General features: G+C 44.1%; 3 protein-coding genes across 3 annotated transcripts; 2 read left to right on the top strand and 1 right to left on the bottom strand.

Annotated features, from left to right (window-relative positions):
• Positions 1–687: 687 nt before the first annotated feature.
• LOC135679279 (small ribosomal subunit protein uS19) lies at positions 688–3,757 on the top strand. Its single transcript, XM_065192815.1, has 5 exons — positions 688–785; positions 931–1,082; positions 1,171–1,228; positions 3,029–3,163; positions 3,396–3,757. Exons 1-5 carry the CDS (start codon positions 783–785, stop codon positions 3,507–3,509), a joined length of 462 nt encoding a protein of 153 aa, XP_065048887.1. The 5' UTR covers positions 688–782; the 3' UTR covers positions 3,510–3,757.
• A 282-nt stretch (positions 3,758–4,039) lies between these two features.
• Positions 4,040–11,328, bottom strand: LOC103992401 (uncharacterized protein At1g76660). The gene is made up of 3 exons (XM_009412080.3): positions 10,830–11,328; positions 4,680–5,874; positions 4,040–4,535 (listed from the first exon to the last, which is right to left on the bottom strand). The coding sequence occupies exons 1-3, from the start codon at positions 10,968–10,970 to the stop codon at positions 4,315–4,317; spliced, it is 1,557 nt and encodes a 518-aa protein (XP_009410355.2). The 5' UTR covers positions 10,971–11,328; the 3' UTR covers positions 4,040–4,314.
• A 1,067-nt stretch (positions 11,329–12,395) lies between these two features.
• LOC135679280 (probable receptor-like protein kinase At2g21480) lies at positions 12,396–15,315 on the top strand. Its single transcript, XM_065192816.1, has one exon. The coding sequence runs from the start codon at positions 12,578–12,580 to the stop codon at positions 15,176–15,178; it is 2,601 nt and encodes an 866-aa protein (XP_065048888.1). The 5' UTR covers positions 12,396–12,577; the 3' UTR covers positions 15,179–15,315.
• Positions 15,316–15,915: the final 600 nt, after the last annotated feature.

The raw sequence follows: 15,915 nt of genomic DNA on the forward strand, positions 1-15,915 counted from the left end.
GTGGTCGAACCGGACCCGTTCGTTTATTTATTTGGAAACTGCGCTTGGCATAAATTAATTTGCACCACTATTAGTACTACCCGCTTAACTACCTGCCAAGTGACTGCCGGAAATCGTCGAGACACGTGGGCGGCTGACCAGGGCGGCGCGGTAGACTTCACGGGTGCGTAGAGGAAAGTTCTTATCATAATTAGACTATGTGCTATGCGAAATTCGTTAAATTTTCACTTTTGCCCTTGCGGTGTCAAGGATTCGATTCGGATGTGAGTTCGACCCGACCCGATCAATCTTGAATTCAACCTAGCACAAACTATATATAAATATAAATATAAATATATATGCATTTAAAATGTTATTCTTCTTCTTATTACATTTCTAATTCTAACCCAATAGAGGGATTTGCAGAACAACAACTGAACTCAATTCTAGCATGTTATATCAATCAAAACAATTCCCTTTCAATTCAATTGAGACATAAGAGTTATGCTTGCTGTGGGACAGAAACATGAGGCCGGCCCAGTTAGAGGTAAAAGAACCGGGCTTTTAGGCCGCCTTTTAAAGACCAGTGGGCCGATGGTTAAAAGACTATATTGACCTCAATGTGTCACGAAAGGTTTAGGGGTAAGGTGGTAAATTCAGATTAGACAGCACAGGTTCTCGCACCTATAAATACGAGGCCCGCTTTCTGATGGCGACAACCCTAATTTTGGTGTTTGTTACGCAGCATCTGACGACCGCCGCAAACCCTAATCCGTATCGGAGAGGAGAAGAACTCGGTGGCAATGGTTACTGCGAATGCCTTCGTTTTGAATCTTTAGATTTTTCTTCTGTTGGGTCGATGGGTTCTGTGATATTTTGCGATCGATCGATCGGTCGATCTCTTTGATGCGGTTGATGATTTCGTTCTCTTTCATCGTGGGTGACGAGCAGGCGGATGCTTCGGACGCGGTGGATGTGGGAGGGGCACAGCCGAAGAAGAGGACATTCAGGAAGTTCTCCTACCGCGGCGTCGACCTCGATCAGCTCCTCGACATGGGCCTCGATGAGCTCGTCAAGCTCTTCGATGCTCGTGCTCGCAGAAGGTTTAGATCTCTATCTTTTGAGTCTCTTGTTCCGTTTTTGGATGTATTGATGTGCTTGTATCGTCTAATGGTGGGTGGATGCGTGCAGGTTCCAAAGAGGGCTGAAGAGGAAGCCCATGGCTCTGATCAAGAAGCTTCGTAAGGCGGTATGATGCCAGCTTTTGTGTTGACTAATTAGCTTCGTTTTCGGTCGTAGGATGCCAGCACATTTTGTCATGTGATTTTGCTAGCCCTTTTGTTACCAGTCTCTTGTTCTGTGTTGCTGGTCTGATTTAGGATTGCGGGGATAAATATATACACGCCTTGTTTGGTGCAGTTTTATGTTGCTTCTCTTGTTTTGTTGTCTGTTAAAGTAGAAATCCGAAGTAGAAAGTAGCTTTATCTTTTCTTATTTAAAAAATCCTACAAAATTGAGAGAAGGGTCTCTCTATAATATTGAACAAAGTGGGAGAACAAACTAAAGAACATTTTCCAACATATTTGTCAGAAATATCCATATGCAATATTGAAACAAATAGGGCACGAGAGACAATGGATGATTTGTGATAAATGCACCTCATGACAAATTGCACCACCAACGAACCACAATATATACACCATGGAAGTTGTGATCGGACTGCTGTCATTGGTTTTGGAAACAATCTGCATGGATGAACAATGGAAAATGATATCAATGTTGATTTTTTATAGGTATTTACAAAGATACCATGGGATACTAAATATTACAACCGGATGTTATAAATTAGTGTTAATGTTTTAGATCTACTGTTCGACATGAAGGAAAATAGTAACTAGATATTACTTTTCAATTAGAGTGGGGTGATAATAAGTGGGATTTACTGTTTTCTTAGATCACAATAAGAGAGTAATAGTTTTGTAAGAAAATTTCAGGATCTGTTATGCTTTGTGGTCAGAACATTCGGCTGCTAGAAAGTAACATATCCACCTAGTGAAAATTGCTCAGATGAAAGTTTTGATATAAAGCTGTGGGTTTTTAGAGATTTTAAAGTAATGGATGTTTATTTAAGATTTTACTTGCAAAAAAATTATAGTTCTGAAACATAGGAACATTATCAATCTTGGATAAATTTGGGGAAAACCAATCAAGGTTACTTGGTTGTTTCCAAAGAAGATGTTTTAATGCATTCGAAGCATGTTATTTGATTATTTGGATATGATTAAGCTCAAGCCATATCCCTATTTATTTCTGGAAACTTAAAAGACATATTTTTGGACACAAACGTTTGAAAGAACACATTTCTGTGATATTACCGTAGAACATTAACAAACAGATTCGTTGTTACCTAGTACTTGATTGTCACTAGTATAGTATTTGCTGTATTGAGTTTGAAATGTAATTAGTCAGGCAATAAAATTATGAAGGGAATCCTTGGAGGGGAAATAAGTTCTGCTTAGTCACTGATATGATGTATATAATGTGAAGGTTTTCTGTGAAGTAGAATTATTGCATGATATATATCTACTAAATTTTCCTGCACACGTAGAAAATATTTTTGAAGATGTGCATGTGTTGGTTCTGTACGGAGAAAATATATGTGCTTAATATATGGGCAGTTCTTTGTACGATAGAAATCAAATACACTTTCATATAGGCAATTTTAAAGAATGAACAGAACACCATCAAAATGAGTTAGTTTAATCCTGATGTGAGGTGAATGCATACGAAAAGGACATTTGATGTGTCAGAGCCAACTCTTTGATCTTTGGAACTTTTGGGATCCATATGAGCTTGCTCTTTCATGTAGTAAGCCATATCCGGTCATTGTCATCTGCAAATTGCAAAGCAAAATTAGCCAACTTGACCATAGTTGTCATTCATTTGTCTTTCTTTTTGCAAATAGAACCCTGTGATTGTTCATATATTTCTTTTTGTATTTGTCTTTCCTCACAAATTCTCTTATTTGTTACGATTTAAAATTTTGCAGAAGCGTGATGCTCCCCCTGGTGAAAAACCTGAGCCTGTGAGGACCCATCTAAGAAACATGATAATAGTCCCGGAGATGATTGGGAGCATCATTGGTGTCTACAATGGCAAAACCTTCAACCAGGTTGAAATCAAGGTAACTTCTTTGTTCCGACACGGTGGGAACACTTTTGAGACATGTTTGTCTTGTATGTTTGACATATCATTGTTCTGCTGGACCCAATAGTATCATGTGATATATCAAAGATCTTTTTGGTGATTTAACCTCAAATTTTGTATGAGTTCACCATAAGATAAAAGATGCTGGTTGTTCAGGAGGGTCTATTCCTGCAATTAAATGAATGTGTTTTCATCTCTGTTGCCTGCAGCCTGAGATGATTGGTCATTACTTGGCGGAGTTCTCCATCTCATATAAGCCCGTGAAGCATGGAAGGCCCGGGATTGGTGCCACTCACTCTTCCAGGTTCATACCCCTCAAGTAATCGAGGAGCGTGGGAAGAAGGTTCCTACTCGTATTAGGGGGTTCTTATTAGTTACTGCAGCTTCTAGTATATGATGTTTCAGAGATTTATTATTTGGTCATGTCATGCTCTGTTAGGGACCCGAGAGGGAAGAAGTAATTACGTTTTGTACCAGGGTTTTTATACGATTTTGTTTGCCAGTGTCCAGCTTCCTCGATTAACAGTCAGTAATGAATTTTATGTGTCAGATATGGATAGGCCTTTTTGGACGGAGGTTTTTTGTTGCATGTGTTGGCTTCCAGACAGTTAACTTTAGATCTGACGTTTAGGTTGATGAATCGTCTCTGATAACAGCGCAACCTTAAGCAAGCAGAGTCGGGCATGTGAAGCAAAGCTGCTGCAACCTTTTAATCAAACATGAAATCAGAACCCTCGAGAGTCGTAGGACATGAGTGAGTCTTGTATTGAAGAAATCGATAGGATGGTCCGAGAAGTAGGAAAGCAATTCAGTGTCATCGTGAGCTGCAGATTTCTTCTACGGTTAGCATTCCTGAAAACAACAACTACATCTCATAAATAGCATATAGCCCACAAGAGAGTTCTATACAACAATCACCAGGACTAGTGTCTTAATCATCACAGGCTAAGACCTATAGCTACAGGATCGGAATCAGAAGTAGAATTCACCGATCACCACCATAGCCCTGCACTATCAGTAACTAATCGCCATGCAGAGTCAACAGAGAACATATTCCATGCCAGCCCTAACAGGTTCATGACTACCAAGTTTGATCATCCCTCCCTAACTAGCAAGGAAGTAGGTCAGCTAAGGCAATGTGTTCCGCCAGGCCAGTTGGGCATTGGCTTCTCTCAAGCTTCTTGCCCTTCGATAATCAATTTCTGCATCTGAGAAAGACTGTCTCGGCTGAGCTCGCTTGCCGAGCCGGTGGTCCGAGGCCCTTGAGTCACTGTCCTCGCCACCATCTGTGTCAGGGTTAGCATCAGCTACAGCAGAGGTGTCTTCAGTCTGAATATTTGGTTCCGCACCTGGATAGTATAAAAGACAAGGGCTTATATGATATACAATAGAAAATAACTCATCTGATGCTGTATGATCCAGACAGCAGTGTTTCCCTTTGGGTCAATTTTCAGTAACAGATTGCAGAAATGCAAGCATGGTGGAAAGGTTACCTGCATGCATGTTGTTCTGATCAGATTTGCCATCAACTGCAACTGCATGAAGAACTGCCATTTGCTTTGGACTAACAGGATTCAGCAAATCGGACACCTTTTTCCCTTTGTCATCAAACTCAATAGCAGAGTACTGCTCCATTCCAGTTTTACCATTTGCTAATGGAGTGATGGTAAAGGACACGTCAACAGGATCAGATAGCTCCACGTAGTTCTGGGTAGTGATGATCTCATCTGCACTAAATCCAAAGGACGCTCTGTAGGCTTCAATCTCTTCCACGTCCTGTTTGCAAGTTTTATTATGTCTAATTCCACCATTGGAGTAGACATCTGCTTCCCGGGAAATACTAAGCCTCCCTCCAGCATGAGGATACGATTGTTGTGCCTGGTCCAAATGAAACTGCGCAGATGTTGCAGAGTAAAAGAAGCTGGAATCAGGACACATAATGAAATTCCTGGTTGTAGAGGAATTCAGCCCAAACAGCTTTGATGCCCCACTCCTGGAACAGGGAGAGTCATGTGCAGATGCAGAAGCATCCCACTGTGCGGGAGTATCCTGCTCAGGAAAAGGTGAAGATAGCCCAGTTCTAGGAGTTCCCGAGGCAGGTGATATAAGGCTACTAGAAGGACTGCCAGGATAAAGTGGATAAGTTGCCTGGAGATCACTTCCGACCCCATAACTTGATGACAAATAATGCACTCCATTCTCTTTCCCAGCACCTTTAAGATCCAGTGATGATGACAGAAAACGAGCAAAAGGCACATCCGGGGATGAGGGAGTTGTAAGGTGAGCAAGCTCAGGTGGAGGGGTTAGCGGAGCGGTTGATGGTTCGGTAGTAAAGGTAGAGAACACAGGTGGTGAGACCAATTGAGTCTCATGAGCATATGGCCCGGTTGCATACATGGTTGACGATGGTCCTCCAGGGGAGTTTGCTGATATTGACAAGAAACAATTGGGTGATTGAGCTGTCGATGGGAGTGCAGAGTTTGTAAAAGATGCTGGAGATGAAGGTGGAGCAAGAATGGATAGGTTCAGTGTTGTATTTTCATTAGAAATTCCAGCAGATTGGGGCCCATTTGCACGACTGCTCGATGCATTTCCATCTGGAATGCGGGATGCTGGAACAATTCGTTTCCCTCTCTTTTGTGATCCAAAACAGGACAGCCCACCAAAGCAGCCTCCCCATCTACTCCGCTGGCACAAAAACAAACATGTATTAGATGGTAGAAAAAGGAAAGATCTTCATATCTGCAATCCTACTCAGCAACAAACTTGAATCAATCATACAGAAATGCTGGCCGAACATACCTGGAAGAACCATAAATGTTGTCTAAAGAATTACAATATTTACTCTGAAGCCTAAAATTCTAGTCTTGGTTTGCTTTGAGTCTTAAACTACCAAAAAGAAGATAAATAAGCAGGTAGAAAAAAGAAAGGTATGGGCAAAGAAAGAGCAATGATTAGGTTGGTTTTGCTTAATTTTGCCAAAAGCTAACCTGTTGATATTTATTATTATATCTGTAATTTCTTGCTCAAGTTGAAAGTCCAACTTCTTTATTTTTCAAACTTTAATTCCTCAATTATTCAGAATAAATGATGTCCTTGAGAGTGAAAAGGATGACAAGGCAAATAGTTTTTCTTTCTTCATTCTCACATTACGAACTGATTTTACACTACTACATGAGTAGAATAAGCTGAATCTTAATGCTGCAAGCTTTATCTGATGAATTGTAAGAATGACAATCTGAGGTGCAAAACAGAATCTTCTTTTTGTACAAAAGAAATATAAGCATCAAACTCATGAATTTTAGCTTATTCTGGTAGTTCAAAACTGCCTTCACATTGTGGCATAACATACCAGGTGGTCTATTGTCATGATGCCAGAACATTTGACAATGCCCTCTTGTTTATATGCCGATGCATGTCTAACATATAATTGTCCATCAATCATGTGTCCAAGCAAGCACTTCTACTATTGAACCCGTGTACGTCTGTACGATCGCTGGCATGCAATTACATATGCCCATGCCTAATGCCAATACCCGAGCTGCCTAGCATGGGTAACATGGTTGATACAGAGTTCGCAGTTACCTATATCATTTACAGTGAAGTGGGTTCATGTCAATGCTCGTGTTTGAACATCTTGGGCATTCAGGATAACACAAGGTTGGTCAAATACCATTAAGTAATGATATGACAACAGACGTTTTGCAGGCTTGCCATATATTTGGTGTCATTACTAGGGCATTGGTGAGATCATCAGTTAAAAGAATGTGTTAAAGGCCATGCGGGCTGTTCCTAATAAAAGATTACTCAGGTAAGAGATATTAACCATTATCAAGTGGTAAGATGACTACGCCGTGTAGTCTATTATGTTATATTGGTTTCAACAACATTTTCTCTATCATTATGTGTGGAATTCTTTAAAAATAGTGGGTATGGAAAAGGCTAACTTAAGGGGCATGATGAACCAAACTGACAGCTTGCTAAGAAAAGTTTAATCAGTGAGTTCTGAGCTTAAATTTGAAGCTCAAATGGCAGTCCTTATACAAGATTTAGTGGAATTCAGCAGTTTGCACTCGTTAGGACTGGCGTTATTCGAAAAGGTATCACGAGAGTTCCTTCTATTAATGATCTAAACATGGATGAGTTTAAACACAATTATCCACCCTAAGTTCCCTGCCAACCAAGCCCCAACAAATCCACAAAAAACCAGCCAATATAGCACGTCCTGAGACTAACCACAGAAAATACAGCATCCATCAGCAAACAATCAAGCAATCAAGGTACCACATAGGACATATATGGCATGCAACTGCATACGCTGGTGAACATGTAGTCCATATTAAAATATTCAAACATGTAATCTAAGACGAACAAGAAATGTATAATGGAGTATAAATAATAAAAAGTTAAAAATATGCAGCAACCCAACAAAGAACTTAGGGAGAAATATTTAGACTCATATTAAAAGATATTTACGAATAAGTTATAAGAAATTGGTAGAGCTAGTTAATTATCATGAACCATGTCCTATAAACGGATATAGCAGCACAAACAAGTCGCTCTAATGAAGAAATATAAACAACATATGAAATTGCATTTTCATGATTGTAGGGCCACGTTTGCAGCATGTTGGTGTATGATGATGTAACCGTATTGTATAACACATTGTTTCATATGCAATAATACTGCATATCAAGAATTCATATGCCTTGTATTATGCTGTCATGTAATAACCATACAAGGCATCTAGAAATGTATTCTAAAATATAAGATTCTGTATTACAGTTGCTTTCAGCAAGGGCAAGATCAGTTACTTATGGTATAATTATAATTTCCTGTGTCAGTTGGTTATGATGTCATTTACATTTCCTGCAGATCAGTTGGTTATGATGTCATTTATTTCATGTGAAGGTCAAGTTCCCGTGCAAGGTTTGTAGTTCTTAAATGATCAGTCGATCACTTCTGTAGACATGCATAATAGGATCGCAATGCTGACCAATTGATTCAAGTGTTTAAAACTATACCAATTTAATATTCTTGACATTTCTATTGATTAATCTGGATCAATAAGCATTTCTGCAAGTTTCATCTACTGATTAATATTCTTGACATTTCTATTGACATCCAACACATCAAGAAGACATAGAAACTATGAAGACAACCATTACTCATCAACACATAGCTGCCACACCACCAGAAAAATGAGAAAAGTCAAGCAATCAATATGTCATGTCAGAAAAATTGGAATGGAAAATATTTCCTTAACTGCAAACACTCAAGGAAAGACCGGCAATAAAAGGTGAATAGGAGCATGTTTATTGAGGTCGGACACACTCTCTCTGCTTCCTAAAATCCCCGACTTTAGGAGATCTGGCTTGAGCATTGAATGAACCACATCGAAAACCCGTCCTGACATCGGTCTTTGTGTAAGGAAATGAGTTTCGGAATCAAAACCACATCGGGAGCTTTTGGCATCTTGGGTGACATTAGACCTTTTGCCGTGAATTAGGTCTGACCAAAGTCGACTGGTCTACTCACTCGAAGGCAGCCACCGATATTAGGCAATATCACATCATATTGTCAAGGCCCCAAACAACTAATAAACTAAATAGTCAAAAAGAGAAAGGCATCGAAAGAGAATGAAAAGTCAAGGTGAGAATAGAAGGATATGATGTGACACAAAGAAGAATTCCTAACTTAAACAACAAAATTCAACTGATTCAGATATTATCCCCAAGTACATTAATTTTTTTTAACACATGAACAATCACAATATTTCATTTAACGACATACATATTCTTCATTTATTTCAAAAAGCTGCATGCTGGTTCAAAAGACAAACACCTATCATCAAAATCTTTAGGGGTTTAACAATTGTCCAAACAAACTCTTATAAAATATTACAATATCATGGCCTCATTTAAAATAATATCATGACAAAATGCAGCAACCTTATCTTTCATCTATATGTGATTTTCCTAATTTGGACCATTAAATTAAACCAATATACGATAAAAATATTTGAAAGCACATTAGCAGATATGAGGCATGTAGATATTTACCACATGACTACTGATAAGAAATTTTTTTTTTAAAAAAGCCTAATCTGTAGTTTATTTACCAAAACACATTCAACAGCACCACTTCCAATTGACAACATGGATTTTGCTGTATTTGCAACAAGAATAATAGGACTCGATACACCTAATTATCTGAAAGACATTATGTTACTGCAATGAGAAACTAAATGAAACTGGATGACATTTGCTTTGCAAAATAACATAGGATAGTGATCATACAATAAGAACATGAAAAAAAAGAGTTCCAATTCATGAAGAAATGAACGTGTAGAATTTCTGGACAACAATCTCTGTGTTATGATGAAAACAAATAACAAGAGGCCAAGCCAGGAATGTGGAATGTTACAGAACTTTTGAAAATGCAAGACATCACAAATTCTTCCCAGCATGCAAAATTTGAAGAATTGTACGGTAGCCACTAAAAACAAACATAGTGTGTTCATTCAAGACTGATAAGATAGACAGATAGATATATACAAATCAAAAAATTGCAAATAAAACAGAGAATCAAAACAAATGGAGACCTGTAAGCTTCCGAACCCAAGCTGGTAAAAGCAATAAACTTAAACAATGATAATTGACATGTCAGGGTAGATAGCAAAGGTTCGATGACAAGGAAATGAAACATGAAAAGCTTTGCATATGTTTTCCCAGTTTAACCATCTTGTTCACTGTCTTCTTGTAATGACGGGGAAGGATAATAGGCAACTCTGATGCAAGCCAACACTAATTTGCATCATTCAGTATATTCATCTGGAAGGCGACAAATCTGGGATTTGGTGCACAGATGAAGTCATAGATGATTAAAGAAAAGTACTCATTTATTTTTGGCTTTTTAACGGAGTGAGTAAATACCTTAGTCACTTAGGAAGAGTTGTAAGGGTGGATTGTGACAGTAGCTCTAGCTGTGCATCATACCATCATTATACTTTGCATCTCAGTAAAGGGAAAACAGAGAGAAATTAAAGCAAGATGTGTTAATTTACCAACAAAAGCATCTACGGAAAAAGCAGTCTTTTCCACTGAGAGAGCATCTATGTGGATACGATACTGTTGATCCCAAGTCTAAGGGAGTAACTAGCATAAAACCGGAGTTCGAAGTGCCTCTGCTTGATGTAAACCCTAACATTTCAGCTTCCTAAAGCTTAACAAGAAGAAGATCTGTGCAAGGCCTCTTTACTAATCAATGATTAAGAGATCCGGTGTTGGTTTCCCACATCTGAGCAGCGAAAACCCCCTTTAGAAACCTAAATCGACAATATAAGGTCCGATCCCCAACAGAATAGGCAGCATTCAAGCAGAGACGCCAAAGAAAACTTCACACACACAACGTCGGCATGATTTGCGCCCCGGAACCCTAGATCTGACACCCCGATCTCCGCATCAAAGAAACGGAGGTGCCGGATGGTCTCAGATATTTCCCTCTCGTTGCAATTGCTACAAATCTGAGAATAAATTCGCGAAGAGCGGCTCCTAAACCTAGGCCTCCCCGGGAAACAGAAAAAGAACAAACGAGAGCCAAGATCGAGAGAGAAGCACAGTGTGGAGAAGCAGCACGCGTACCCTCTCCGGAGGACGGAGCCTCGGCTCCACGGAGCCAATGGCCGTGGCCGCCGCTGCCGTGCTAATGGACGCCGCCGCCCCACCCCCAACACCACCACCCCCGGCCCAGCTGCTGCCTCCGCCTCCACCATTCCCCGCCATACCTCCTCCTCCCCGCTTCCCCTCACATGCTCCGCTCTGGATCGAGCTGGATCTGCGCTGCTCCACCGCAGATCTCGAGAAGCGCACTCGGTCTCCTGACGAAGGAGATGGGACGAGAAAGGAAAAGAGGAGCGGGGAGGCCCGCTTTCGTCTGCTTTGCTCGGGTTTTGTTCTGATCTTAGTCAGAGGAAGGGAGACTGATCGAGAGAGGAGCAAATGTGGGTCCGCTTCCTCGTCTCCTCCTCCTCCTCCTCCGAACCGCTGCTTCTGCTGCTGCTGCTGCTAATTTACTACTGCTGCTGCTGCTACTCGTCTCGTGCTTGGCGTTGAGCACCGTCCCGTTACGACTCCGTATTTATTATGTGAGAGAACAGAGGAAAGCCTTCCTTCAGTGGAGGCCGCCATGCCTCTTCGAGGGGTAAACTATTAGGGTACCAGGCGCTGGGGACGCCCTTTATTCCATAACGGGATTCCCTGTAACGGTTATACCGGCACGCGTCGTGACGGTTACATTGATCTGGTCAAGGCCTTTCTGTCCGTGACACGTCCACCGCCCGTGCGCTCCCACCCATACAGTAGGGCCCACCGGGTCCCACCGTCAATCTTCGATCACAGGAAAGATAACAAAACGGGTAAAGCCTAAGTGAGTAAGGAATGCGGTTTCTGTTGGCTCAATTATTTAATAAGTGCCGCCGTTACATTTTTTGGGGGTCCCGAAAACGTGACGGGACAGTTCGGAACTGTTACTTCGACACGGACGTGCCCACACGGGCCCCGCGGCGCTACCCAACAAAAGCTCGAGGATCCCCAGGACGTTATTTCTTTTTCTTTCCCATTATTTTCTCCTCCATTCCCTCTTATAATTACAATTGCAGTCTGCTTTAGGATTATAAATTTCATAGATATTTTGATGAATAATGCAGTCATGCAGTCATGTGAAGAAGTTGGCCCCACTGTTTCATCCCTCACCACCTTGTCCTCTATCAGGACAAAGATTAGCTCGTGTGCATTAAAGTTGGAATGAGTGACATGACATAAGCGCTCCGAGACCATTCATCAGAGTTATATCGTTTACTAATCGTGAGTCGGCTCGATCCAGTCATCGATCCACTCGGATGGTATAAATAATGCCATTGCATTATCAACTTTGTTTCTTATGATTGTTCGACTCAATAATGATTGAGCAACTCACGTAAAAATATTTTTAATATAGAGATATTGTTAATTCCAAAAGGTTAAGCTATTAATATACAGACAAAATTTTAATTGTAGATATACTATAATTTAGCAATGGAAGTGAGGAGAAAGAGGAGAACTACGAACGAGCCGAAGGTTACTCCGCGCTCTTCTCTGCGACTTGACCCGTTCTTATGGCCTCCACATATAGCACGTAGAGGTCAAAGACGAGATCAAGGATTTGAGCAGGTCGCTCCAACAAATCCAGAGGCCTCATCTACGTAGCCATTTCTACCTCCTCCTCCTCCTCCACCCTTTCTTCCACCTTCCCGAGCCCCGTCCTGGGATCGGAAAGGCATCGAGAAAGGAGTAAGGATGCAATCCTCCGCCCATATGAGCGACGGCAGAGGTAGCAGAAGAAGAAGCTTGAGATGATGATAGTGTCTCCGATTAGAATGGATCGGTTCCAACGCCTCCTCCTCCTCCCCTTTGTTCTCTGCTTGGCCTTCGTGACGTCCGCCTCCGGTCAACCGCAAGCACCTTCCGAACCGTTCACCCCGGCTGACAACTTCTTGATCGACTGCGGGGCGACCGCCACGGTTACCACGCCCGACGGCCGTGCGTTTAAGACCGACGCGCAGTCTGCTTCTTTCCTCTCGGCGCACGACGAGGTCCGCGCGTCGGTCCCGTCCGCGCCCGGTGTCCCCTCCCCGATCTACCTCTCCGCGAGGATCTTCCATGAGGAGACCTCCTACAGCTTCACGCTCTCTCGCCCCGGCTGGCACTGGATCAGGCTCCATTTCTTCCCGGTGAACAGCTCCGACTTCGACCTCACCGGCGCCGTCTTCTCCGTCAACACGGACGACCTCGTACTCCTCCACAGCTTCACCGTGGACGACCCCTCCAAGTGGGTACTCAAGGAGTACCTCGTCAATGCCACCTCCCCGCGTCTCGCCATCCATTTCTCCCCTCTCCGCAACTCCGTCGCCTTCATTAACGGCATCGAGGTCGTCTCCGCCCCCGACGCGCTCATCCCCAACACGGCCTCGACGGTGTCGCCCGTGGGGCAGACCGAAGGGCTCTCGCTGTCAGCGTACCAGGTGGCCTACCGGATCAACGTCGGCGGGCCGGTCGTCACCTCCGCCAACGACACGCTCGGGCGCGCGTGGGGGCCGGACGAGCCCTTCCTGCAGTCGAGGTCCACCGCCGAGACCGTGTCTGTGTCCCCCAGCATCATCAAGTATCCCGAGGGAACCACGCCGCTGATTGCACCCAACTCCGTGTACGCCACGGCCGTCAAAATGGCGGACGCGCGCGTCGGGAGCCCCAGCTTCAACGTCACGTGGTTCTTCGACGTCGACTCCTCGTTCGGCTACTTCGTCCGACTGCACTTCTGCGACATCATCAGCAAGTCGCTCAACGATCTCTACTTCAACGTGTACATCAATGGGCTGATGGCAATCTCAGGGCTCGACCTCTCCACCGTCACCTCCGGCCTCGCGATGCCTTATTACAAAGACTTCGTTCTGAATGCCTCGATGGCCACGGGCCGAATCACCATCCAGATCGGTCCCATGAAGGAGGACACCGGCAGGATCGACGCGTTGCTCAACGGGGTGGAGATTCTGAAGATGAACAACTCGGTGGGGAGCTTGGACGGAGAGTTCGGAGTCGATGGCTCGAGGGCTGGAGACGGCAGCGCGAAGCGGCGCGCGGTCGCCGCCGTCGGGTTCGCCATGATGTTTGGCGCATTCGCTGGCCTAGGGGCGATGGTGATGAAGTGGCACAAGAGACCCCATGACTGGCAGAGGAGGGAAAGCTTCTCTTCGTGGCTCCTCCCCGTCCACACGGGCAATTCGACCTTCATGACCGGCAAGGGCTCCGGCTACGGCTCGCACAGGAGTGGCTACACCTTCTCCTCCACAATGGGTCTCGGCCGGTACATGTCTCTGTCGGAGCTGCAGGCCGCGACGAAGAACTTCGACCAGAATGCGGTGATCGGGGTGGGCGGCTTCGGGAACGTGTACATTGGCGAGCTCGACGACGGGACGAAGGTGGCGGTCAAGCGAGGGAATCCGCAGTCGGAGCAGGGGATCAACGAGTTCCAGACAGAGATCCAGATTCTGTCCAAGCTTCGTCACCGCCACCTGGTGTCGCTGATCGGATACTGCGACGAGAACTCGGAGATGATTTTGGTGTACGAGTACATGGCCAATGGGCCTTTCAGAGACCACATCTACGGGAGCGACCTACCGCCGCTGTCGTGGAAGCAGCGGCTGGAGATCTGCATCGGGGCCGCGCGCGGGCTACACTACCTCCACACTGGCACCGCGCAGGGCATCATCCACCGCGACGTCAAGACCACCAACATCCTCCTGGACGAAAACTTCATCGCCAAGGTGTCCGACTTCGGCCTCTCCAAGGACGCGCCGGGGATGAACCAGACGCACGTCAGCACGGCGGTGAAGGGCAGCTTCGGCTACCTCGACCCCGAGTACTTCAGGTGCCAGCAGCTCACGGACAAGTCGGACGTGTACTCCTTTGGGGTGGTGCTACTCGAGGCCCTCTGCGCGCGGCCGGCCCTCGACCCGGCGCTGCCGAGGGAACAAGTCAACCTGGCGGAGTGGGCGTTGCAGTGGAAGAGGAAGGGCTTGATCGAGAAGATCATCGACCCCAATATCGCTGGCAGCATCAGCAAGGACGCCTTGAGCAAGTTCGTGGAGGCTGCGGAGAAGTGCCTGGCGGAGCACGGGGTCGACCGGCCGTCCATGGGCGACGTGCTGTGGAACCTCGAGTACGCTCTCCAGCTGCAGGACGCGAATCCTGCCGACCCTTCTCCTCCTCAGGCGGTGAAGCCAACCGAGTCGGAGGAGGACACGAGCGTCGACAGTGCGGCCTCCGCCGGGCCTTCGCACAAGGAACACGATGAGGCTCTTCCGGCGGCTCCGACCGTCAGCCAATCTGTGGAGAACTCGAGCACGGCCATGGCGAACGAGATGTACGTCCAGCTCACGGGAATGCGAGGAAGGTGATCGATCGACCATAAACGGAGGTGTGTCTCCAGAGACGAGATGGGTTTGGTTTAGTTTGCTGTTCTCTGTTAGGTGGCTTCTTCACGTGCGTTTGGGCTTTCAAGCGTCGTCATTTGCCTCATATGAATGATGGAATTTGTATGTCATTGTGATACTTTAATCGATCATACTATAATATTGGGTTTTTTTTCCTAGTTATTATTATCATTATTATTATTTACTATTATTATTATTATTATTATTGTTATTAGGACGAATTCCTAAGAAAAACTCCTTTTTTGGTTTATTATTTATTCATTTATTTATTTATCCATAATAATAATTATTATTATTATTATTAGTATCATCGTTCGTCGAGCGATGCGAAGACAAACGGCTACAAAACCTTGGATCAATCGGAGGACTGAGGGCGAAGTGAAGCGCCTCTAATATGAACAAGCTTTGTCCCATCTAATATGTTGCACCTCTTGAACTAAGCCTGATTAGACTTGGCAGCAGTCATCTTAATGTAAAGGTTTGCTGTTGCAGATCAAAAGTTAGAAAAATGAGTTATCTTGAACAAAGTAGTATTATTCTCTTTCTGCAGCTTTTGTTGTTCTCAACAAGCTGATTAGCTTTCATTTGTTAGGTGAGTGTACATGCAAACCATGATCATAATGGAATATACTTGAATGAGAAATCCTCTTTGAAAAAGCTTAGTCCAAAGTAGAAATATACCTTGTGTCCTTTCAGCAAAT

This window comes from Musa acuminata, chromosome BXJ1-7, assembly GCF_036884655.1.
Source record: "Musa acuminata AAA Group cultivar baxijiao chromosome BXJ1-7, Cavendish_Baxijiao_AAA, whole genome shotgun sequence".
NCBI classification, from domain to species: Eukaryota; Viridiplantae; Streptophyta; class Magnoliopsida; order Zingiberales; family Musaceae; genus Musa; species Musa acuminata.